Genomic DNA, 26,559 nt, shown 5'->3' with positions numbered 1-26,559 from the left:
TGTTTTGTCCTCTCTATGTTTTGGTTAAGTTTCCCGTTTCTGTATTTTTTAAATCCCCTATCTTCATCCACTTGGTCCAAAGTCAGCAGACTGTCCTCTGTAGCTGCGAGCCAATAGCACCTAGGACTGCCCAGGCACCACGGCCCCTTCCGATTTGCCCTCTGCTCTGTGACACTACCCCCGCCCACTCCGTCACACTGCCCCCCTCACTGTCATGCGGCGCTGCCCCCCCCACCCCCTCAACATGACGCTGCTCCACACCACCCAGAAATTTATTTTCAAATCAGTGTCAAGCCTTTAAGATTAGTGCTTTGGAATTTCCTGTATTAATAGAGATTGAGAGAGAAAATAAAGGAGTTGTTGACTAATCATGGCAATCAATCTCTATCAATTTGTCTACAACAGACCCAGACATGAAATGAGGAAAACTCCCAGCGGAGGAGAGCTTTGGGAACCATAGGTCCAAATCACCTGTTCCTCCCAAGCCTGCTGTACACTTACCACATGTCGTGTCTCAAATTACTCATATACTAAAATCCCAAAATATTTTTTTCTGAAAGAAATCTAAAAGTGAAATGGGCTTAAAATCACTCAAGTAATTTGGATTTTATAACTCACTCCTGCAGGCTTTCAGTTTTGTGGTAAGTGACTAAAAAAAAAAATCAGCTGTTGCTTGAACCACTAGGATAGAACATTTTGCAATGGCCCATTGCATTTTATTTGGTTGCATTCTCGAAAGTATCCTGTCACTGCTTCAGGACTTTTTTTTTTTCATAGAGTGAACTTTTAAAAAATTTCTTAAACAAAAGTGGTGTTTGATTGTACTTTCCCAGGCTGGTTTCACACCAAGTGTGTGTAATATTGTATATCAGCAGAATCTTATCCCCTGTAATCTCATACGTAGGATTACATTGATACACAATGAAAGGACTGAAGGTAAAGTGAACATTGCCACAGATGGAAAACGCAAACTTCTAAATTATTCTACAGATCCCACGTGCCCAGAGTTAGAGGAGACCATGATAAGAAGGATGCACAACTCTCTGCACTTTGAATCAAATTAAGTTTGGAAAGTTTAGATGGTACTTTCCTAAACAGATAAGGGACTGATTAGTGCCTTGGGTTCAGCACAAAGTCCTTTCACTTCTGGGGCCTGGACTTGAATCCATTACTGACTGAAAAGATGAATATTTCTGGTCTCTACTGGCTGTAACGGTGATAAGAAAAACAAGCTGAAACCATGTCTAAACCTCAGGACTAGTCCGAACACTGCATTAATCAATATCAAAGAGTCAAAAATAAAGTCACACTGATGCTGTAAGGGTTGTACTTTTGGAAGGTGAGTTCAAGTAGATCAGTTGGGCAGAGCAAAGCAGATCTGAATTCTATCTGACTTGGTACCGTTAATGGGGGCACTGAGTGCCAAAACTAGAAACATGCCACTTTCCCAACACCTGCACCCTTCACTTCCATGAAAATTTAAAAAAATTAAAGAATGAATGACAATTACTTGGCTTCAAATGACATTTCTACAATCAGTATTTTGAGGCTTAACCACAGATCTCTTAAATGCCCTGCTTCAAAGCAATGATCCCAATAAACAGTGCTGAGAAAACCATACCCCCAAATGCCAACTCAAATTGCACCCTTTTAACACAACACAGATTGAGAGGTCTGCTCATCAGTTTCAAAATTTCACATGGACTCAAAAGGGTCTACAAGAGGGCGCTGAACACAACATCGAGAGAGAATAAGAGGACAAAATGCTCACTTCACGTAGGAAAGCTTTTAGAAGCAGTTACGCAAAGCATTTGTGTGGCTGTTTTGCATTTCTCTGTGGGAAGCACGTTCTTGTTCACACACAAACGCAAAGGTTTCCCCTTTCACATCCCTTTTCCAATTTCGTTTTAGCAATGCCATTCTGTGCCCATTTCCGTTCTCATCGCCAAACACCACTTGAAAAAGGAACACGATTTCTAACAATAGCAGGGTTTAAGATCATTGTAAAATACGGAGCATATTATGGACAAACGATCAGCGATGTAACAGGTAATAGAGCTTTGTGCTGTTGTAACAGCATAGTAGTATGTGGAAATGGGCAGAAAGCAATATGGGCCAATCCCTGTTGCTGACTTCAGCCACACTTATTGGCAACCCACTGAAAGGAGCCAATTACCTCCTCACACTGGGGAAAAAAACCAAAGGCAATCCTTGCCCATATCTTAATGGCTCTCTCAGAGCAGCATTGGCAGAAGCCTTGGAGAAGTGGGAGACTAGGGATGAAGTAATGGGATTCATAGCATCACAAAATAAGGAATAGGCCTTGGACTCTAACTTTGAACTCAATCATCATATCCCAGAATGCCAACTGAACCACTGGAGAATGGATGAAGTTTTTTTCTCTATATATTTGATTTGAGGGTGGGATATAGAAAGTATGTTGCTATATTTTATTTTTTGAAAATCTGAAATAAGAACATGGAGTTATTTTTTTGTGATTATTCATCTCCAAATTCAAGCGTTCATTATACAGTAGCACATGACATCAGTGCTCACGAGCATCCTCGTCTAGCAGCTAATTTACCAAGGGCAAGACTTTAAAAAAGCATTTACTTTCTTGGGTCTCTCTGCACCATATACCTAGTAATAAAAACAAAGCATGACAGGATGCAGATATAAAGAAGTCAGGGCTTTGCCATTGGGGTGGGAGGGAGGAGGAGGTAAATATCATCACAGGTCAGCTCCTAACCATCTACCAATGCCTACAACTGGTTCAGGAGTGGTATTGGCAAGTACCCAGGAACAGGTTGTCTGCCTTCCCTCTCAGAGAGGGCCTGCTGAAATCAGACGGTGACAAGGGAAACTCAGTGAGGATAACTGGAGGAGAGTATTTACTGATTTCTGGATGATTTGTCCCAGTTCCTCCCTTATTCCCATAAGGATCCTCATTTGCAACAACCTCTAGTTCCCTTTCCAAGTCAAATAAGTTACCCGTCTCCTCCTCGGTGAAGACTGAGGCAAAAAAACGTATGTAGCACTTTTACAGCATGCGTAGCATCAGCTATCATGCCCTCACCCAATCCCATTTTTATGGCCCCACTCCATCCTTCTCTCTTCTTTTTCTCTTAATATAATACGGTTTTTAGTTATTAACCTTCACTTCTCTTGCCATATTCAATTCAGAAATCTTCTTTGCCGTTTTAATGCCTTTTTTTAAAAAACAATTCTGGCATGCCTTTTGATATATTCCATAATATTATATAGTACTTACAGCACAGAAACAGGCCATGCGGCCCAACTGGTGTATACTCCACACAAGCCTCCCCCCCCACCCTATCAACATATCCTTCTATTCCTTTCTCCCTCATGTACTTATCTAGCTTCCCCTTAAATGCACCAAATAAGAACACAAGAACATAAGAAATAGGAGCAGGAGTAGGCCAATCGGCCCCTCGAGCCTGCTCCGCCATTCAATAAGATCATGGCTGATCTGATCCCAACCACAAATCTAAAGAACACAAGTAGTAGGAGCAGGACCCGGCCACTCAGCCCCTGGGCCCTCTCCGCCACCCACAGGGGATTGACCGATCCGAACTCAGCTTCATGTCCAATTTCCTGCCCGCTCCCCATAACCCCTAATTCCCTTTACTTCTAGAAAACTGTCTATTTCTGTTTTAAATTTATCTAATGATGTACTTCCACAGCTTCCTGGGGCAGCAAAATTCTGTATCATTTTCCATCGTAGCCTTAAATGCTTTTTTTCTCCTCTCCTTTATGAGCTGCCTTTAAGCTTGGTACCTTTGCTTTGTATGGGTAGACATTGGTCCATTGCATTCAGAATCATCTCCTTGAAGGAACTCCATAGTTCCTCCACTCCTAGCTGTATTCAAACCTTCTAGGCCCAAACTGACAAGACTTCTCAAGCACATAAAGTTGTTCCTCTTAAAATTTGGCAATTTTGTTTGGATTTTAGTAACCTCTCTACTTCTTGTAATGTCACATCTCGATCACTGGCACTTAATGCCTCACCCACCTTTGTGTTGGAGATTTGATCGTCCCTATTACTCATAATCAAATCCAGTATGTTCTATCTCCACGTCGGCTCTTTTACAAATTGAGTCATAAAACAGCCTTCCACTAACTCTAGAAATCCCTTCCCTGTCTTACCACTAGAAACAATGGCCCAGATTTTGCTGGGGCATCTCGCGGATGGTCCTGTTAATTAGATTTGTTTGCACACGTTTAGGTTTTAAAAAATTTTCCCCACTAAGTTGCTGGAAGTGCGAGCTGATAACAGCACAGTGAGGGCAACAAGGCATCTAGGACCTCGGCAAACGACGGAACAAACAGTATATTTCCTTAGCCATTGAGATTTAAGGATTGAGAAATAAACAGAGGAAGAACTGAGAAGGATAGTGAATTAGAGTGGGTGAATTCAATGTCAAATCAGGTACAGAAAGAGAAATAAAGAGAGGGAAAGAAATGTTGGATTGAGAGAAAGAGAGACAGAATGGCAAAGTAAGAAAAAAAACGTTAAATTTAAAATTTGACATTTTTAAAATCTCCAACAATTCACAACCTTAAGGAATGAGACTCCACACTTAATTGTTCACGTTCTGGGCAAGACAGGTTGATTGGCAGTCAAGGGTAATTATGCTGTTAATTACTAGACTTAACTTTGTGTGACACGTTTAATGGGCAATTAACGTGCAAATACAGGAACTTCATGATAATCACGGGGATGTGAAGGGCACGAAGCCGTTTTCGTGAAGCTAAAGGCGGAGCGGCGCAAATCGTCCAGCAACTTGAGGCGATTCGCAATTCACAAGGTATCTCTTCCTCCCCACAAGTTGCTGGCCAATTTGCACATTAATAACGGCGTGTTGTTCACGTCATTATTTTTTCAGCAAATTCTGGGCCATTCAGTCAATTACTGGTAAATTGAAATCCCCAACTACTATAGTTGGTTCCTTACTAGCCGCCTTCCTCATTCCACAGTTCCAGATCAAGGCTTTCACCCTGGCCTGGGGGTCGATAACATAACCCCAGTAATAGTTTACCTCTGTGTCTGCCCTTTTGTTTTCTCACTCGTGCCTCAATACTGGAATACTGGAGTTTATATATACTGCACTTCACTTATTCCCATGATGATTTAGTTAAGATTGCCTGGTCCAGGTATTGCTGGAAAATACATGTGAAAGAAATTTCTCAAGTGTCAACTGGGCTCAATTGGTAGAAGGTCGGGGGGTTCAAGCCCCACTCTACAATTTGAGCACAGTCTAGGCTGACATTTCAGTGCGGTACTGAGGGAATGCCTCATTGGCAGAGGTGCCATCCTTCCGACGAGACGACAAACCGAGGCTCCATCTGCCTGTTCCAATGGCCCAGCCGGACATCTAAAATCCCATGGGACTATGCAAAGTGGAGCAGGGAGTTCTCCTGCTCCATCTCATTGCTGCTTGTAGTACAGTTGCCCACAAAACAGCAACGCCACAATTTATTTCATGGTACATGAAGCAACTTGGGACATTTCTGAGATGTGATGAAATAAATGCAAGTTCTTTGCTTTCTTGGGCCAAAGTGTACAAGTGCCACTTCCAATTTTTACCCTTCCTTTCTGTGGGTAAGTGTCTAGCCTTCACTCAGCACTTCCCACTTGATGAAATAAGCAGTCACCCCAAGAGAAATCACAGATGCCAACCCGCATCCTACCATTTTGCCCCTCTCAGATTTAATGCATATGTCAACAAGGCACAATATTGTTACACATGAGAAACTGGTTACTAGAAGCAGAAGCATAAACAAGTGTAATTGAACAGAAAAGGAATGACTGTTCTTGCCATTTCTGCTTTTTGTTGATTATATGGTATCCTCTTATTCTATATTTATTAAAAAAAAGGAAGCAGATTGAACAGCCAAACGAACATTGCATGTAGTAAAAAAAAACCAGGGCAGTAATGTTATCAGGGAATTATTCAAACACATACTTACCAATGAGATTTCAACTTACCACTAGGGGGCGCTTTAGGCCGTGGGGGTACACTCTTCTTTGGGGGCAAAGCTGGTGTATCCTGTTTACTTTGAAAAGGGTCTTCGGTGAATCCCTGCCCTCCAAACTGTGCCGTGGCAGAACCAGCAAAAGGATCGGAATTTGAGGGCTGTAGATACGTTGCAGAGAACACAAGGTCAATTCTACCGTTCCTTCCAGGATCTGGTTTATAAAAAGAATTATACACTTGATGCTGGATTCCCCTAACAGGAAAGATGGGACAGTGAGAAGTGGAATTCAGCTTGTCCAGCGACAACAATGCCACTCTACTCCCAGCTGTCAGGAAGCACGGTTGTGCCGGAAATGTTGCACCGTGTCAGCTGTGCCTCCATGCTCCTGTGCTGCAACACACTGCCAACATACAGCATCCCATTACACAGGGTTCAATTATCATTAAAAGATATGCAGGTCAATTAACTTACTGTTACCATTGCAGCACTTACCTTTTGGAGATACATAAAGGTTTGGGGTACAGCTCCCAGTTGGCTCAGAGTTGAGGTGAGTAGCGAGCCATACAGATAAGCAAAGTCAACCTCTGCTCTACACTGAATTAGCTGATGCCAGCAAGGACAACAATGGCAGTTTGCTACAAAAGGTCTCAGCATGCTCAGGCTACAATCAGACAGGTCCCCAGTATCGAGCGACCCCGATGCAAAGAGCATGCGTGTGGATGTTGGGTCAAGGGCATGACTGGGCTCGGCTGTGAGATCATTCAAGATTGAACAGGTCGTCAAAACTCACTGTTCAGGCTCACACATGAAAACTTGGGCAAGGCACGAGACTGTTTGCACCCATGCAACCATAGCCCAGCAGCACTCACTGTCCTCGGGAGAGAAAGGGAGACAAGTGGAAGAAAATGTTCTGAGAATTTATTTGAAGAAAAGAAAGAAGAAAAGGAAGAAAGGAAGCATTTATATAGCGCCTTTAACGTAGTAAAATGTCCCAAGGCACCTCACAGGAGTGTAATCAGACAAAATTTGACACCGAGCCACATAAAGAAATATTAGGACAGGTGACCAAAAATTTGGCCAAAGAGGTAGGTTTTAAGGAACATCTTAAAGGAGGAGAGCGCAGTAGAGACACAGAGGGGTTTAGGGAGGGAATACCAGAGCTTAGGAAAGAAAGAAAAAGGAAGGAAAGAAAGAAAGAAAGAAAGGAAAGAAAAAAAGGTACAAAAAGATGGCGAAAGACTGAGTGGACTGAAAGAATAAGCCAAATACATAGAAGCCACACTAAGGTACATACTGTTTTACACACCACATACACAATGTAACATGCACAAAGAATTTTTTCTGATGGAATTTTTTTTTAAATTTGGGAAATGGAGACTGAAGAAGGCCCCCCCCTCCCCTCTCCAAAGTGCTGAGCCATACTATTTAAAAACTCTGGCTGACATCTGTATTGAGGAAAACACTAGCAGTAACACTTATCTGAAGAGCAGAGACTGCAATGATTAGGAACATAGGAACAGGAGTAGGCCATTCAGCCCCTCGTGCCTGCTCCACCATTTGATAAGATCATGGCTGATCTGTGATCTAACTTCATATACCTGCCTTTGGCCCATATCCCTTAATTCCTTTGGTTGCCAAAAAGCTCTCTCAGATTTAAATTTATTAACTGAACTAGTGTCAATTGCCGTTTGCGGAAGAGAGTTCCAAACCCTTTGTGTGTGGAAATGTTTTCTAATCTTGCTCCTGAAAGGTCTGGCTCTAATTTTTAGATTGTGCCCCCTACTCCTAAAATCCCCAACCAGCGGAAATAGTTTCTCTCTATCCACCCCATCTGTTCCCCTTAATATCTTATAAACTTCGATCAGATCACCCCTTAACCTTCAAAACTCTAGAGATACAACCCCAATTTGTGTAATCTCTCCTCGTAACTTAACCCTTGAAGTTCAGGTATCATTCTAGTAAACCTACGCTGCACTCCCTCCAAGGCCAATATGTCCTTCCAAAGGTGCGGTGCCCAGAATTGCTCACAGTACTCCAGGTGCGGTCGAACCAGGGTTTTGTATAGCTGCAGCATAACTTCTGCCCCCTTGTACTCTAGTCCTCTAGATATAAAGGCCAGCATTCCATTTGCCTTCTTGATTATTTTCTGCACCTGTTCATGACACTTCAATGATCTCTGTACCTGAACCCCTAAGTCCCTTTGGACATCCCTTTGAATTAGTCAGGGTGGATTTGGTCATTAATATGCTGGAGGTAACTAAACCAGTGGATGAGGGCTATCCAGTGAGCATCATGGGATCAATAATAAATGAGCTAGTTGGATTAATATAGAAAATACAGTGACCAGCAGAGTTCTTCAATGCTGTTCTCTAGGATCCCTGTCATTGAAATTAGTCATTAATGACTCCGATATAAGGGCTTCCCATAATGTTATGTGATTTGCTGATGGCAACGAGCTATATGGATAGGTGACAAATAACAGAACGATGTGGGCCACTTAAGTTGACAGACTAAGGAACGGCAGGTGGATGTTAATCTAGAAACAGAAATGTAAAGTATGATGGAACACCGAGCATTTGTACACAATTAGAAAAAGCCACGGTGAAGAGGATCGAAGTGTGATCACTGAAGGCTGACAGTCAATGAAAAATTGTTCTTAACAAAAGGTTACACCTGAAGGGCATGCGACTATAAGCCAAGATCAGATTGTAAGGCCACATTTGGATTTCTATTTGCAATATTGGGCACCCTACCTTCAAAAAAGACACCCATGCACTGGAAACTCACCAGTCGAGCTTGAGTAGTGGGGGTGGGGGAAGAGAGGGGGAGAAAATTGGCAAAAAAAGGCCACTTACATCGTAGCAAAATGACAAGCATCAATAATCAAACACATACAAGAAAGTGAAAAATGTTGGCCCAGAAGAAAATAACTCCTGAGAATAAAACTTTAGAAAGCAAATGAAGTAAAGCCAAGTGGAATAGCACAGGTAAGTGAGTCAGCAAACAGAGAAGTTTTTTCAGATACCAATAAAAGAAAAACCGAGGAGTTGTAATGACCAAAACAATGGTACGATGCAGCCCCATTATTCTCACCCCTCACTCATATCCCCCAAAAATCAGGAACTTCATTATAAAATTGATTTATCAGTCCCTTCTCTTTCAAAACCCTAAGTGAGGTCATTCATCCAGTAAAGGTGTTTTTCAGGAACAGTTTGCAACAACTTTACCCAATTTTCACAGGATGCAGAGTAATGTAGAACTTGGCACTGTTAAATAGGGATGCTATTGAGGCTGCTGTGGCTGCAAAGGGCAAAACCACAGCTATGGTCCTTTAGGTAATCCACTCGAGATAATCACCTCAATAATAAGTCATAGCACTTGTGCCATAGTGATCCACTTATGGTATTTATCTCTAGAATAGAATCATAGAAGGTTACAGCACGGAAGGAGGCCATTTGGCCCATCGAGGCCGTGCCAGCTCTATGCAAAAGCAATCCAGCTAATCCCACTCCCCCCCACCCCCCCCAAATGTTTTCCTTTCAAGTACTTATCCAGTTCCCTTTTGAAAGCCACAATTGAATCTGCCTCCATCACCCTCTCTGGCAGTGTGTTCCAGATCCTAACCACTCACTGCATAACCTTTGGTTCTTTTGCCAATCACCTTAAATCTATGTTTTCTGGTCCTTGACCCTTCCGCCAATAGGAACAGTTTCTCTCTATCTACTCTGTCTAGACCCCTCATAATTTTAAATACCTCTATCAAATCTCCCCTCAATCTTCTCTGTTCCAAGGAGAACAACCCCAGCTTCTCCAGTCTATCCACTTAACTAAAGACCCTCATCCCTGGAATCATTCTAGTTATTTTTTTCTGCACCCTCTCTAAGGCCTTCACATCTTTCCTGAAGTGCAGTGCCCAGAACTGGACACACTACTCCAGTTGTGGTCGAACCAGTGTTTTATAAAGGTTCATCATGACTGCCTTGCTTTTGTACTCTTATGCCTCTATTTATAAAGCCCAGGATCCCATACACTTTCTCAACCTGCCCTGCCACCTTCAAGCTGACAAGGTTTCAAGTTCACATCGTTAATTGTTACATACAGAGGCACAACTGAGGTTTCTGTTCGCGCAGATATACAAGTTTTAAATGCAAACTTTTGCTAAAAATTTAAATTCTGAGATTTAATAAAATCAGCTTCTTAAATGCGGAGTCCGAAGCACTGTCCACTTCAACATTAAAGCTGCGGTTATACTGGTCTTTAGCTGCTGGCTCCTGCAGCATAGGTTCTGCACAGCCTGCAGTTATATTAAAATCTGCCAATTAGATTTTGTCCAAATAGGGACCAGTGACCCTCAGCTTTTACTGAGTCCTTCTGGGGCTCGTAAACGTGATGCTGAGACACATATTCTCTCCGCGTGACATCATGATTCAACGTCAGTACGTCACTACTGCACTAATGTGTTACAGCCGGTCAGCACATGCATGGGGGAATGTGGGACCCCACAATGCAGCTAGTGTGCAGGAAGGCCTGAAGCACAGTACAGAGGTAAATGTGGGAGAGTGGCAGTTAGCTCACTCTACCAAGACCTGGCTGCATTGTAAAAGCAGCGTAACAGAATCATCTGCAGTATTTTTCTTTGGTGGGGGGAGAACGAGAAAAGCAGAAACTCGCTTTGCTGGTACTGTCGCAGCAGGTTTTCTTAAAGGAGAAGGGAAATTGTTTGGAAAAGAAGCCAGAGTGTGTACACTCAGCACAAAGCTCCCCTCACCTCACACTTTCAAACACAAGTTTATATCATATACATCTCACCAGTTACTAAATACCCTCAATACTACCCATTATTTTTAGGTGCGGGAAGGCCATCATGTCACATGCTCAGGCATGTCATGAGCAACGCCATAGGAGACCCACCAGTATATTAGAAATCCTGCGCATGCGAGCACTTGCTGTCCACATTCCTGATGTTGCAATTTTCAGTAATTTACAATTGAGACTGCCTAAGTAAACATTTCTAATAGAATTTTCATATGTGAATAGTAGCCTGGCACCGTGTCAGTGGCACGAGTCCCAGCTCTTTCTAACTCCGTCAGCCATTTTGTTTTTACCCATTTTGCCCTCTACGCAGTTAAGTTTTATTTTTTTCATTTTATCACTTTATTAATGTAATGTATTTTTAATTTAATATGTTTTTCATCCTTTCAGCCTCCTATTTCCCTTATCTTGGTCTCAAGCGTCAGTCTTTTGACCTCCGCTGCCCATTGCCTTGCTCCAAAAATGGGCCTCTACAAAGTCGGCCACCAGACTGTGTGGCTCCAGCAAAAAATTCAAATACTTGCCTGTGGCACAAAGATCAGGGCTCCAGGGAAAAATCATACATCTTCCCAAACACAGGACACATCCACTGCTCAAACACAGACAAACCATACATTACAGGACACGTTTACTGCTCAAACAAAGTCCTATGGTACATTACAGGACATATCCATTGCTCAAATACAGACCTACGATACATTACAGGACATATCCATTGCTCAAATACAGACCTATGATACATTACAGGACATATCCATTGCTCAAATACAGACCTATACAGGGCATATCAACTGTTTAGACACAGGAACTAACAAGATATAAGTAAAAATTTCAACAGACAAATCCCAGAAAATATACTACAAAAAAGTCAGACACTGAAATACTACAGGGACATATTGCTTCAACTCCAGACAGAAATCAATGAATCAGATATTCAAATGGCTCAAGAGTGAAAGACTTCCAGACATAGGAAATTGGACATGAATTTAGATTTGAGGTTTGGATCAGATCAGCCATGATCTTATTGAATGGTGGAGCAGGCTCGAGGGGCCAATTGGCCTACTCCTGCTGCTATTTCTTATGTTCTTATAGTGTGCAGATATCAACAAAGACACAAATTTGTAATTCCAATCACAGATATAAATATAGAGCAGAAACACATCACCACATAACACCAAGACCGATAAACAATATGACAAAACTTCACACGAATACATCAAGTGATAAAAACAAATATTACCATCAAATAAAAACACAGCCATAAGGATCACACAGAGACACACGATGACCTCAGACAAAATAACACAAAACACTAGAAGCTTAGCTGGGCCAGCCATATCAACACAGTATCTACAAGAGCAAAGCAGAGGCTGGGTGCTCTGCAATGAATGGCTTTCCTCATGTCTCCTCAAAGCCACTTCACCGGCTACAATGCTCAAGTTGGGAGTGTGATGGAATTAATATCGAACACTTGCCAGGAAGGGTGCAGCTGCAACACTCAGGAAGTTCAACACCATCCGCAACAGGGCTTTTCAGTTGACTGTCACCGGTCACCATGGTGAATATCCACCCCCTCCATCACTGGCACACTGTGGCTACAGGATGCACTGCAGCAACTCAACAAGGTTGCTTTGACAGCACCTCCTTCCCCTGTGACCTTTACCACCAAGAAGGACAAGAGCAGCAAAGTCGTGGGAACTCCATCATATCCAAGTCACACACTATCCTGACATGGACATACATTGCCATCTCTTCATAATCACTGGGTCAATATCCTGGGATACCTTTCCTAGCAACATTGTGGGAGCACCATCAGCACAAGAAGTGCAGCAGTTTAAGGCGGCTCATTCAAGACTCAGTGCGCACGAGTCCACAGCACAAAGCTGCCCATGACAGGCCATAAGGGCTGCTTGGTGTCATCAGTTGAAAAATGCACACTAACCCAGTATAGGGTTACTGTTAGAACAGACTAGAGTATAGGAAGCTACACACTTTATCTGATCTGTGCTGTGCCAAATGGAATGACTTGACGCTGCGCCACAAAAGTGGAAACAAATGTGTTCTCTTTCACTGCACCATATCCCTCATTCTGATGAGCACAAAAAATTTGCAATGTCTCCAAATCAATAGAGCTTTCGATATGATGATACTAGTAACTAAATTAATGTTAAATAACTAATATTGCTACTTTTACTTTATTAAACCAGTCTACAACAAAACTAAAGAGAAAACTGTTAGAACTTGGATAGTCCAAAGAATATGATCACTCCCACCAACATGGGGTTATGTCGTACGCAGTAGCTGGTGGTATAGCACGGTGCGCTGGATCACCAACACCCAGTGCCGTGGCGGTGGAGTCACGCAGCTTCTAACCCCATGACACCTAGTGGCCAATCTCAGCTGTGCTGCTGTGGAGAGGCATGTCCCCAAAACACGAGGGACAGTTACCTGCTCACACCCCCTCCTAGCAACTGGCTTCAAATCCTAGAAGCAGAGCCCCGTTTCTTGGGATGGGAAGGAGGAAGGGAAAAAAAAAAACAAGAAACCCAACCATTCGTTTAAATTTTCAGCAGCCAAATTTCATGTGTAATTCATGTCACATGAAGAACAAAAGTCACCTGTATGCCCACAGCAAGTTTTGGAAACCAAGTGGAATAGGTGATGGCTAATTCTGTGTTAAATATTGACGTTAGAGAGGCATAGTTACTCATAATACGTGAAAGCCCCCAAGTTTCCTAGAAATCTATATTTTGTGTCTCTTAATGGCTGGTGCTGTATTTTTTTTATGACTGTGGTTTTACATCAAACATAAAAGTTGCATTTGGGCCTAAACTAGGCTTTTAAAAAAAAATCGACATGAAAGTTCTTCTTTATGCTTCATTTATATTTACTGACTTATCTAGGGTTAAAATAAATCATATTTTAGGACTTTTTGTAAACACATTTATCAATTGTGAAATCAGAGTTCCATTGTCTCTACCATACAGATTGAATGTGATAAACTATTCTTCCAGACACTGTTTGTCTGAGTCTCAGTTTTTTGTTCACATGCTTACTGAAAGTCTCTAATTCAGCTGCTGTCTCTGCATTTGGAGACCCTCATTCACAAAAAACTTTCTTGCCAACCTGTCACCGCAGCACTTTCCTGTAGTACCTAGGAGGGAACGAATACCTAACTGATTGCAAACGTCGAAAAACACCGTGTAGTCTGTGCACCAAAGATATTTTAAGCACTGTTTCCATCCATTAACCGCTGTAACGTTTCTTGGTCTTCCTGAGTTTCTGAAGGTGCTCCTGATAATTCCCGAAGTCACTGTTAAGACATCAATCTACACCCCCCGTGGAGCTAATGTCACTGGATTTCCTTCTGGTCTGTCAAATCCGATGGGTACAGTAACCTATTGGTTGTGGTACAGGACGAGCAATCAAGAGGTCACGAATTTAAATCACACCGTGACAAATTGTACTCAATAAATCTGGTAATTTATAGGCTAGTAACAAAAAGTGACCATGAAAACTACCAGATTATTGTAAAAACCCAACTGGTTCACTAATGTCCTTCAGAGAAGGGAACTTGCTACTGCTGCCTGTGACTGCCTCCCACACTAAGCGGTTGACTCTTACCTCAGGGTAACTAAGGATAGGCAATAAATACTTTCTTGCCAGTGTTGCCCACAACCCAAAAACAAATAAAGCTGATTGTTCCTTCAACTTTCATCTTCTCTCTATAACTTGACATGTGTAGCAATAGAAACCTTCCAACTACATGATACTGAACTTGATGTCAGTGTGGTCCTCCACCATGACTGGCGATAGATCGACCAACTACCTGGGAATTCTTGCTTTTTACATCCAACTCTTTCATAATTTTAAATGACTCCTGGTCGTGAGCAAGGGGAGAGTGTGGGGAAAGAGAGCAGATGGACAACCCTATACCCTGGCCCTGCTAATGCTTCTCTAAACTGGGTGCAAAAAAGAGCAACCCAGTGACTGCATTAGTTCCAATTTTCTCTGTAGAGAGGCACTTATTCTCAGATCATTCTCTTACAGTGTGGCTGAATACAGAACTCAAAGGGTGTGAGTATCGAACTCGTGTCCCCCGATGGGCTGCTACGATGTACTGTACCACAACTCTCCAACCCTGGCTGGCACTTCTCTTCTTGTGAAGTTTCCTTCTATATTTGCCCACACTTCACTGCCATTTCTTTCTACTGCACTAAAAGGAAAATGGCCACCTCAAGTTTATGCGCATGAGGGCCCAGAAACCAAAGATTCGTGCTGCCTTTTGCTTGAAGGTGGCAGCCTTCATTACATCAGAATTTTCATACGACATTTACGATAGCAGCTGCATGAACAAGGTGTGAAAATCGCTTCATGAAGCTGCTGAATTCAAAGTGGGCTCAAATCCATCCAGACTGTCTCCTCACTTTAGTGGTATAGTTTGTATCAAACCGATGAAGTGCGATAATATCTCTTAAATGGCCAAGTGGGTAGAAGGCACCATGAGGAACCATACAGACCACAGGATCACTGGTTTAATTCCTATTGTGTGCTGTTTAGTGGATCTCAACATGACAGTATTTGGGGGGGGGGTGTAATAACTGGCCTCAGTACCTTGGGTTATTGGGGGTGAGGGGAGTAAATCAGCCAGGCTTCCCAATCTTGACTGCTATCCAGTGACCCTGGCTGAAAAATGGGCATGTATATGTTGAGTTAAAACAGAATGGGGCTCTGCTCTGATGCCGTGCCAAGTTAAATATCTTGCCAGTTCTTATCATCTAGGTTTACACATGAAGAATTTTTATTTTATGCATTCATGGGATGTGGGCATCGCTGGCAAGGCCAGCATTTATTACCCATCCCCAATTGCCCTTGAGAAGGTGGTGGTGAGCAGTCTTCTTTAACTGCTGCAGTCCGTGTGGTGAAGTTACTTCCACAGTGCTGTTAGGAAGGGAGTTCCAGGATTTTGACCCAGCGACGATGAAGGAACAGCGATATATTTCCAAGTCACGATGGTGCGTGACTTGGAGGGGAATGTGCAGGTGGTGTTGTTCCCATGTGCCTGCTGCCCTTGTCCTTCTAGGTGGTAGAGCGCCCGGGTTTAGGAGGTGCTGTCAAAGAAGCCTTGGCGAGTTGCTGCAGTGCATCCTGTGGATGGTACACACTGCAGCCACTGTGCGCCGGTGGTGGAGGGAGTGAATGCTTAGGGTGGTGGATGGGGTACCAATCAAGCGGGCTGCTTTGTCCTGGATGGTGGCGAACTTCGAGTGTTGTTGGAGCTGCACTCATCCAGGCAAGTGGAGAATGTTCCATCACACTCCTGACTTGTGCCTTGTAGATGGTGGAAAGGCTCTGCAATCAGGAGTCAGGAGGTGAGTCACTCGCCGCAGAATACGCAGCCTCTGACCTTGTAGCCACAGTATTTGTGTGGCTGGCCCAGGTCAATGGTGACCCCCTCCCCCCCCGCCAAGGATGTTGATGGTGGGGGATTCGGTGATGGTAATGCTGTTGAATGTCAAGGGGAGGTGATTAGACTCTCTCTTGTTGGAGATGGTCATTGCCTGGCACGAATGTTACTTGCCACATCAGCCCAAGCCTGGTCTTGCTGCATGCGGGCACGGATTGCTTCATTATCTGAGGGTTCACGAATGGAACTGAACACTATGCAATCATCTGTGAACATCCCCACTTCTGACCTTATGATGGAGGGAAGGTCATTGATGAAGCAGCTAAAGATGGTTGGGCCTAGGACACTGCCCTGAGGAACTCCTGCAGCGATGTCCTGGGGCTGAGATGATTGGCCTCCAACAACCACTACCATCTTCCTTTGTGCTAGGTATGACTCCAGCCACTGGAGAGTTTTCCCCTTGATTCCCATTGACTTCAATTTTACTAGGGCTCCTTGGTGCCACACTCGGTCAAATGCTGCCTTGATGTCAAGGGCAGTCACTCTCACCTCACCTCTGGAATTCAGCTCTTTTGTCCATGTTTGGACTAAGGCTGTAATGAGGTCTGGAGCCGAGTGGTTCTGGCGGAATTTAAACTGAGCATTGGTGAGCAGGTTATTCATGAGTAGGTTATTGGTGAGTAGGTGCCGCTTGATAGCACTGTCGACGACACCTTCCATCACTTTGCTGACTTGGATGGCTGCTGGTGTATATGGAATCGTACTCCAGCAAGAGACACCCCTTGGGCTTTATAGAGAGCTGAGAGAGGGGAAAAGAAGTGTCTGAATGAAAGAGGAAACAGAGCTTCTCAGATGCAGCTTTAACAGTGGGGTTCTATTAGGGAAATAACGATGCCAAGTAAGTTCCTGGATGAAGGACTAACGTGCAGCCAAGGTAAAAAGGTGTTAGCTGTTGAACTCGCAAGAGCTTTTTTTTTTTAAGAATTGTTAAGCAAGATTTTCATTGCCTAGCTGAAGGGCAATGATAAGATCAAGAGTTAGTGATTCAGCTATTTCACTGCAGGAAGAAAGTAGGTTGTGCATACTCAGCACAAACAATCTGAAGCAAGTTGATGCATGTAGGGTCAAATCATCAGAAAAAGAGTTGATATAGTTCAAAAGGGGAGGGGAGATCACTGATTTGAAAAAGGGAGGAAGAGAACAGAGCCCTGGGAAATCCTAAATTTAATGGAAAAAGAGTCATAGGAAAATCCATTAATGACTGCACAGTGCCTCAAGACAAAACTAGATAACCAGGAATATTACTTTGGTGAGACAATATGGGATGGTAACTTGTTTAAAAGTGCATAGCACCAGACTTGATAAAGACTTTGGAAATGTCCTTTGTGATGGTAAACGATTCACCAAAATGTGGTGAAAACCAAACTGGTGATCACAGATTCGGCCCGAACCTGCAATGTGATGGATAACAGAACCAATAACAACTTCCATTAACTTTAAATAGTACAGACTTACAGGCAATATGGTGGTAGTTGAAAGGGTAAGAGGGATCGGCTTTATTAGAGGTGGGAAAAGATGTACAGAAATAAGTTTCCAAGGAGAAGAACAGAAGAAAGAGACTGAACAGATCGAAGGGACAAGGGTCACAGATCTTGGGGATGACAAGAGGGATAGTAACAGGAGCAGAGAACTTGCTGGAGTTAAGAAAGTGATGGATCTAACAAGCATGGCAGAAATAAAACCTGGTGCTGGTGGCAGTGTTAGAAAAGAATGGAGCACTAGAGGGAGGTTCTTTACCAAGAGCATCGAAGTTAGGTTTTGTGGGAGAGAAGGAGCCACAAAGGCCATGCTTTTTAGGATAACGTGACAATCAAGATAGAAAAGGAAGATTCCCACACATCACAAAAGACAACTTTAGCAATGCTTTCTGGCAACTTAATCAGATAGTGGTTCTTCACTCAACAATTTACATCCATGTACAAAAAGACATCACAAAGTGCTTTGCAGGGCAGAAAAAAAGTGCACCCCTCATCTTTCATTCTCCCTCTTGCCTCTCTATTTAAATTATTACTACTCTGAACATTCCTCTTCTTACCCTTACAAGTGGAGCATCCTAGAAGCTCTTCCTTGCCTCCTTACTGTGCTGAAATCAAGATTCACTGCACTACAACTCTCACTCGTTCTTTCTCAGCACCTCAAACACCTGTGGAACGCTTTACTTCCCTTAGTCTTCCTTCTACTTCTTTATTGACCTCGTCTTTCTTACTCTTCTCAACTTTGATGGTACCTTGGACTTTCATGAAAACCATGGACATATTCCATGATAATGTGCACAATGGCAAACGTCCAAGAAAACCATAACTTCACATCAGGTTAAGATCTCACTGATTCAAAAAGGATTAAAATAGAACAGCAATATACCTATAAATCCTGGTGATCCACTGTGGATTATCATTTCATAATATTGCCATGACTACCTTGCTAACCTGCCAGAGCGGAACAATTTCCCTGATGGCTCAGCAAGTTTATCCAGTAAATAGCTGAGCTTTACAGACCAGGAATCTCTGATCTGCACAACACAGAATTAAACTGAATTGACAACATGGAAATGGGAGTTTATCCTCCACACGAGTAGTAGTCCTAAACCCATGTGCCAGTCCTGTTCTCATATCCCTTTATTCCCCTTTCCTTCAACCACCTATCTAACCTATTCTTAAACGTCAAGATAGTCTCGGCTTCAATCACCAACTCTGGTAGCACATTCCACAGCCTCACTACCCTTTGTGTAAAAACTTTTCTCCTTCTCTCTGTCCTAAATCTCATAAGAACACAAGAAATGGAGTAGGCCATACGGCCCCTCGAGTCTGCTCCTCACTCAATAAGATCTTCAACCTCAACTCCACTTTCCAGCCCGATCTCCATATCCCTAGATTCCCTTAGAGTCCAAAAATCTATCGATCTCAGCTTTGCATATACTCAATGATTGAGCATCCACAGGCCCCTGGGGCAGAGAATTGAAAAGATTCACAACCCTCTGAGTGAAGAAATTCCTCCGTATCTCAGTCTTAAATGGCCGACCCCTTATCCTGAGACTATGACCCCTAGTTCTAGACTCTCCAGCCAGGGGAAACAGCCTCTCAGTCTCAAAGTATCGGCCCATTCTACTCAATCTCTCCTCATAGGACAACCCTCTCATCCCAGGAATCAATCTAGTGAACCTTCATTGCACAGCCTCGAAGGCAAATATATCTTTCCTTAGGTAAGGAGACCAAAACTGTACACAGTACTTCAGGTGTGGTCTCACCAAAGCCCTGTGCAATTGCAGCAAGATTTCGTTACTCTTGTATTCCAACCCCACTTGCAATAAAGGCCAACATACCATTTGCCTTCCTAATTGCTTGCTGTACCAGCATGTAAACTTTCTGTGTTTCGTGTACAAGGACACCCAAATCCCTCTGCACACCAACATTTAATTGTTTCTCACCCTTTAAAATATTTTGTTTTTCTATGCTCTCAGCCTTCAGTGCTTTTATAAAATGACCCTCCATAAACTTGAGCTCACCCAAAACTCTGCTGCTCGTATCCTAATTCGCACCAAGTCCTATTCATCCATCACCCTGGTGCTCGCTGACCTACATTGGTTCCCGGTCCAGGAACGCCTCGATTTTAAAATTTTCATCCGTGTTCAAATCCCTCCAGCCCCTGTAATCTCCACCAGCCCTACAACCCTTCGAGGTCTCTACGCTCCTCCAATTCTAGCTTCTTGTGCAGTCCCGATTTTAATCACTCCACCATTGGTGGCTGTGCCTAGTAGTCACGGCCACCAATGGTGGAGTGATTAAAATCGGGACTGTCTAGTACCTAAGCTCTGGAATTCCCTCCCTAAACCCCTCTCCTCCTTAAGACACTCCTTAAAACCTCTTTGACCAAGCTTTTGGTCACCTGTCCTAATATCTCCTTAAGTGGCTGTGTGCCAAATTTTGATTGATAATCGCTCCTGTGAAGCACCCTGGAACATTTTGCTATGTTAAAGGTGCTATATAAATGCTACCTGTTGTTGTTGTAATCTCCTTTGTTCTAATGAAAATGGCTGATCCTAGCTAGGGCAACAGCAGGCTGCTAATATTGGCCTCAGGGTTTCAGGAAGGCGGGGGGGGGTGGGGGGGCGGGCGAAAAGAGGAGAATACTGACTGATATTTAGGTCCCGCTGCAAGTTCACGTGTGGATACTGGGGGAGGACAGGACAGAGCTTGGATGTGAAGCTTCACCCGATAGAATGGCCCATCAACATTCATCGTCGAGGCTCACACATAATCAACATCCATTGTTGGCTACATGGGCAAGGTATGGGAGAACAGCCAGTGCCTTTGGATCAGCACCACCTGACACAGCCCCAGGAGGGGAGGATCATTGCCAGGGCAGCCACCAATGCAGATGTGATTAGACATCAACTCGGAGCTCACTGACCAACATATTTTTGTTATTTGTTCTCAGATGTGGGCGACACTGGCAAAACCACCTTTGTTGGCTAGGCCAGTTCAGAGGGCACTAATAGTTAACTGTTGAGGGCTCACAGGTTAGCTGCCCTAAACAATATTAGTGAGTCAGTGGTTTGTTTTTCTTACAACAATGGTCATTGTTTTCTGAAGCCAGGGCACAAATGACCAGATCTATTGAATTTGATTTCACAATATGCCATGGTGGGATTTAAACACTCAACCTCTGGGTTGCTAGTCCTGTACCATAACCACTACACTACCACCACGCACCCAATCCTGACTATATATAGAATAAAACAGCTCCCACAATCTCCACTTGTGTCTATTTCTCATAGACACACATTAATCAACACCAACAAGGCACAAGTCAGCATACTCTCCATTTGCCTGGATGGGAGTAGCTGCAACAATATTCAAGAAGCTCGACACCATCTAGGACAAAGCAGTCCACTTAATCGGCAAGTTCCCCACCATCCTGACTTGGACATATAACGCCATTCCTTCATAGTCACTGGGTCAAAATCCTGGAACTCCTAACCTGACAGCACTGTAGGAGCACCTTCACCACGTGGACTGCAGTGGTTCAAGAAGGCGGCTCACCACCAGCTTCTTGAGGGCAACTAGAAATGGGCAATAAATGACAGCTTTGCCAGCGACACCCATATCCCAAGAATGAATGATAAAAAAAAGATATACAATGTTAAGCCTATAATCTTGAGCTTCAGATTTATAAACACTTAAACGTGTGCTCCAGTAGTTCATATCAATGCAAACCCTTTAATGAGATTACTGTCTTGTGGTGACACCCCAGAATCTTTTGAAATTCTTCTAAGATCAATAGAACATGTTTAAATCGTGCAATTCTCATCCAATTGGTAACTTTTTCTTGTATACTAACTCATCTTTCAGGCAAGATGTTAAACCTAGGCACCTGCTCAAGTGGACATAAAAGATCTCATGGCACTGTTTGAAGAGAAGCAGGGAATTAAGAACATTAAAACATAAGAACGAGGAGCAGGAGTAGGCCATACGACCTCTCGAGCCTGCTCCGCCATTCAATAAGATCATGGCTGATCTTCGACCTCAACTCCACTTTCCCCATATCCATTAGAGTCCAAAAATCTATCGATCTCAGCCTTGAATATATTCAACGACTGACCATCCACAGCCCTCTGGGGTAGAGTATTCCAAACATTCACCACCCTCTGAGCGAATAAATTTTTCCTCATCTCAGTCCAAAATGGCCAACCCCTTACCCTGAGGCTATGCCCCTATTTCTAGACTATCCAGCCAGGGGAAACAACCTCTCAGCATCTACCCTGTCAAGAGCTCTCTCAGAATCACATATGCTTCAATGAGATCACCTCTCATTCTTCCAAACTCCAGTGTCTTGGCCAGTATTCCTCCCTCAAACCAACACCATCAAAAACAGATCATCTGATCATTCATTCATCTCTGTTTGTGGGACCTAGCTGTGTGCAAATTAGTTTCCACATTTTCCTACAAAATAACAGTGACTGCGCTTCCAAAGTAATCCATTGTATGTGAAGTGCTTTGAGATGTCCTGAGGATATAATGCAATATTTGTGGGGGAGGGGGTCAGCCTAAACAAAGAAATTGGCAAACCACGAGAACAATAAAGCCTCTCTATATGACCATCAGATGTGGTGCTGTATGGTAACTGCAGCAGTGCGTGAACAGAACTGATAATAGATTAGCTGCACTGTACTATAGTATGAATACAATACATAGTAAAATAGAGTGGGAGAAATGTGCTAAAACCACGAGGAAATCCTGCTCTATTCTATCTGCTTGTCATGTTGGTGATGTGACAATCTCATCTAATTTTAAACTTTCATTAGTGCTGGGAACTTGTACCACCCAACACTCACACACATGACTATTAATATCGGGACTCGTATTTAACTTTCCAATTACCAACTTCAAAATTGAAAATACTACTTGCAGGGCTCCACCTACCCCCGCTGAGTTGGAAACAAGTCACACTTTACATACTTGTAAGAATTATTTATCAAAGCTGAGTTGTCTTTTTTAAACTGCATAGTTCAGTAAATCATTAGATATGGATAAACAACCGTGAAAGTTATAGCGGGGGTGGGGGGTTTAAACTAATTTGGCTGGGAGATGAGCACCAGGATGTAGCAATGGAAAGGAGAAACAGGGGGCACAAAGTATCAGAGGAGACAGATAGCACTAGAGCAAGTAATAGTACAGTATTAGGTAGGATCAGACTAAGAGAGAGTACAAGAAAGTCTAAGACTGGTTTGCAGTGCATGTGTATAAAGGCACGATGCGTGGTAAACAAGGTTGGTGAGCTGCAGGCACAAGTAGCCACATGGGAATACGATGTCGTGGTGATAACGGAGACCTGGCTGAAAAAAGGACAGGATTGGGTATTCCTGGATACAAGGTGTTCAGGAAAGATAGGGAAGGAAAGAAAGGAGGGAGGATGGCAGTATTGATTAAGGAGAAAATTTCAGTACTGGAGAGAGAGAATGTCCTGGAGGGGTTAAGGACAGAGTCTATTTGGTTAGAGTTCAGAAATGAAAGAGGTGCCATTATACAATTGGGTGTATTGGTATAGGCCACCAACTAGTGGGAAGGATATAGAGGAGTAAATTTGCAGGGAAAATACAGAGAGGTGCAAAAGTCATAGAGTAGTGATAACTGGGGACTTCAATTATCCAAATATAGACAAGGATAACAATAATAATATACGGGGCAAAGAGGGGGAGGAATTTTTGAAATGTGTTCAGGATAACTTTCTTAACCAGTACGTTTCCGGCCCAACGAGGAAGGAGGCATTGCTGGACTTGGTTCTAAGGAATGAGACGGGCCAAGTGGAGCAAGTGTCAGTGGGGGAGCATTTACGGAACAGCGATCAGAGTATCATAAGGTTTAGAATAGCTATGGAAAAGGACACGGACCACTCTAAAGTAAAAATACTCAATTGGAGGAGGGCCAATTTTAATGGGATGAGAACAGATCTGGCCCGGGTAAATTGGAATCAAAGATTGGCAGGCAAAACTGTAATTTAACAGTAGGCAGCCTTTAAAGAGGAGATGGTTCGGGTATAGTCTGGGCACATTCCTACCAGGCAGAAAGGTAGGGCAACTAAAGCCAGAGCTCCCTGGATGACAAAGGAGATGGTGAGCAAGATGAAACGGAAAAAAAGGGTGCATGACAGATATCAGCCTGATAACACAAGTGAGAATCAGGCAGAATATAGAAAGTTCAGAGGGGAAGTGAAAAAGGAAATAAGAGGGGCAAAGAGAAAGCATGAGAATAGAATGGCGGCCAACATAAAAAGGAATCCAAAAGTCTTATACAGGCATGTAAACAGTAAATGAGTAGTAAGAGGAGGGGGGGCCCGATTAGGCACCATAAAAGGAGATCCACTCATGGAGGCAGAGGGGATGGTCAAGCTACTAAGTGAGTACTTTGCATCTGTCGTTACCAAGGAAGAAGATGCTGCCAGAGTCTCAGTAAGGGAAGATATAGTTGAGATACGGGATGGGCTAAAAATTGATAAAGAAGAGGTACTTGAAAGGCTAGCTGTACTTCAAGTAGATAAGTCACCCAGGCCGGATGGGATAGAAACATAGAAAATAGGAGCAGGATGAGGCCATTCGGCCCTTCGAGCCTGCTCCGCCATTCAATGTGATCATGGCTGATCCTCTGTCTCGATATCCTATTCCTGCTCTCTTCTCATACCCCTTGATGCCTTTTGTGTCCAGAAATCCATCTAGATCCTCCTTAAATATATTCAGTGACTTAGCCTCCACAGCCTACTGAGGTAGAGAATTCCACAGGTTCACCACCCTCTGAGTGAAGAAATTTCTCCTCATCTCAGTCCTAAATGTCCTACCCCATATCCTGAGACTGTGACCCCTCGTTCTCGACACCCCAGCCAGGGGAAACATCCTCCCTGCATCCAATCTGTCTAGCCCTATCAGAATTATATATGTTTCAATGAGATCCTCTCTCATTCTTCTAAACTCGAGTGAATGCAGGCTGATACGACAGTCTCCTCATACGACAGTCCTGCCATCCCAGGAATCAGTCTGGTGAACCTTCGTTGTACTCCCTCTATGGCAAGTATATCCTCTCTTAGGTAAGGAGACCAAAACTGCAGGTGTGGTCTCACCAAGGCCCTGAAAACTGCAGTAAGACATCCTTGCTCCTATACTCAAATCCTCTGGCAATGAAGGTCAACATACCATTTGCCTTCCGAACTGCTTGCTGCACCTCCAGGTTTGCTTTCAGTGACTGGTGTACAAGGACACCCAGGTCCCTTTGTACATCAACATTCTCCAATCTATCACTATTTAAATAATACTCTGACTTTCAGTTTTTCCTTCTGAAGTGGATACCTTCACATTTACCCACATTATACTGCATCTGCCATGTATTTGCCCACTCACTCAACTTGTCTAAATCGCCTTGAAGCCTCTTTGCATCCTCATCACAACTCGCAATCCCACCTAGTTTTGTGTTGTCAGCAAACTTGGAAATATTACATTTGGTTCCCTCATCCAAATCATTGATATATATTGTGAATAGCTGGGGCCCAAGCACTGATCCCTGCGGTACCCCACCAGTCACTGCCTGCCACCCCACAAAAGACCCATTTATTCCTACTCTCTGTTTCCTGTCTGTTAACCAATTTTCAATCCATGCCAGTATATTACCCCCAATCCCACGTGCTTTAATTTTGCACACAAACCTCTTATGTGGGACTTTATCAAAGGCCTTCTGAAAATCCAAATAAACCACATCCACTGGTTCTCCCTTATCTATTCTACCAGTTACATCCTCAAAAAACTCCAGTAGGTTTGTCAAACATGATTTTGCTTTCATAAATCCATGTTGACTTTGTTTAATCCCGTTGATGTTTTCTAAGTGTCCTGTTATCACATCCTTTATAATAGACTCTAGCATTTTCCCTACTACTGATGTTAAGCTAACCAGTCTGTAGTTCCCTGTTTTCTCTCTACCTCCTTTTTTAAATAGTGGCGTTACATTTGCCACCCTCCAATCTGTAGGAACTGTTCCAAAATTCTATAGAATTTTGGAAGATAACAACTAATGCATCCACTATTTCCATGGCTACCTCTTTTAGTACTCTGGGATGCAGATTATCAGGCCCTGCGGATTAATCGGCTTTCAGTCCCATTAATTTCTCCAGCACTATTTTTTTATACTAATACTAATTTCATTTAATTCCTCCTTCTCACTAGTCCCTTGGTTCCCTAGCATTTCTGGGAAGTTATTTGTGTCCTCTTCCATGAAGACAGAACAAAGTATTTGTTTAATTGCTCTGCCATTTCCTTGTTCCCCATTATAAATTCTCCCGTTTCTGACTGCAAGGGACCTACATTTGTCTTCACTAATTTTTTCTTTTTACATACTTGTAGAAACTTTTACAGTCCACTTTCATGTTCCTTGCAAGTTTACTCTCATACTCTATTTTTCCCCTCTTAAATCGATCTCGGTCCTTTTTTGCTGAATTCTAAACTACTCCCAATCCTCAGGCTAGCTACTTTTTCTGGCAACTTTATATGACTCCTCTTTGGATCTAATACTATCCTTAATTTCTTTTGTTAGCCATGGTTGGGCCGCTTTTCCTTTTGTGTTTTTGCGCCAGAAAGGAATGTATAATAGTTCCAATTCATGCATTCGTTCCTTAAATGTTAGCCATTGCGTATCCACCATCATGCCTTTTAATGAAGCTTCCCAATCTATCATGGCCAACTCACTCCTCATCCTCCGTAGTTTCCTTTGTTTAGATTTAGGACCCGAGTTTTGGATTGGACTACT

The 26,559-nt window shown here is 43.1% G+C and overlaps 1 protein-coding gene across 11 annotated transcripts in view; it reads right to left on the bottom strand.

The window, feature by feature from the left end:
- The window catches only part of eps15l1a (epidermal growth factor receptor pathway substrate 15-like 1a), a 332,219-nt gene that overhangs the window by 74,491 nt on the left and 231,169 nt on the right, over positions 1 to 26,559 (bottom strand). For 10 of the 11 annotated variants that reach the window (XR_010957886.1, XM_067968026.1, XM_067968028.1 and 7 more), the window contains exon 22: positions 6,011 to 6,158. The exons of the other annotated variant lie outside the window; for it this stretch is intronic. Coding sequence is in view for 9 of the 10 variants with exons in the window: in XM_067968026.1 (XP_067824127.1) it covers positions 6,011 to 6,158 (148 nt within the window). In the remaining variant the exon portion in view is untranslated. The remainder of the gene's footprint in view (positions 1 to 6,010; positions 6,159 to 26,559) is intronic. 11 annotated transcript variants of the gene reach the window in all.

This window comes from Heptranchias perlo, chromosome 29, assembly GCF_035084215.1.
Source record: "Heptranchias perlo isolate sHepPer1 chromosome 29, sHepPer1.hap1, whole genome shotgun sequence".
Lineage (NCBI taxonomy): Eukaryota > Metazoa > Chordata > Chondrichthyes > Hexanchiformes > Hexanchidae > Heptranchias > Heptranchias perlo.
Note: the sequence above shows the minus strand (reverse complement) of the source record. Positions and strands in the feature narration are given on the sequence as shown.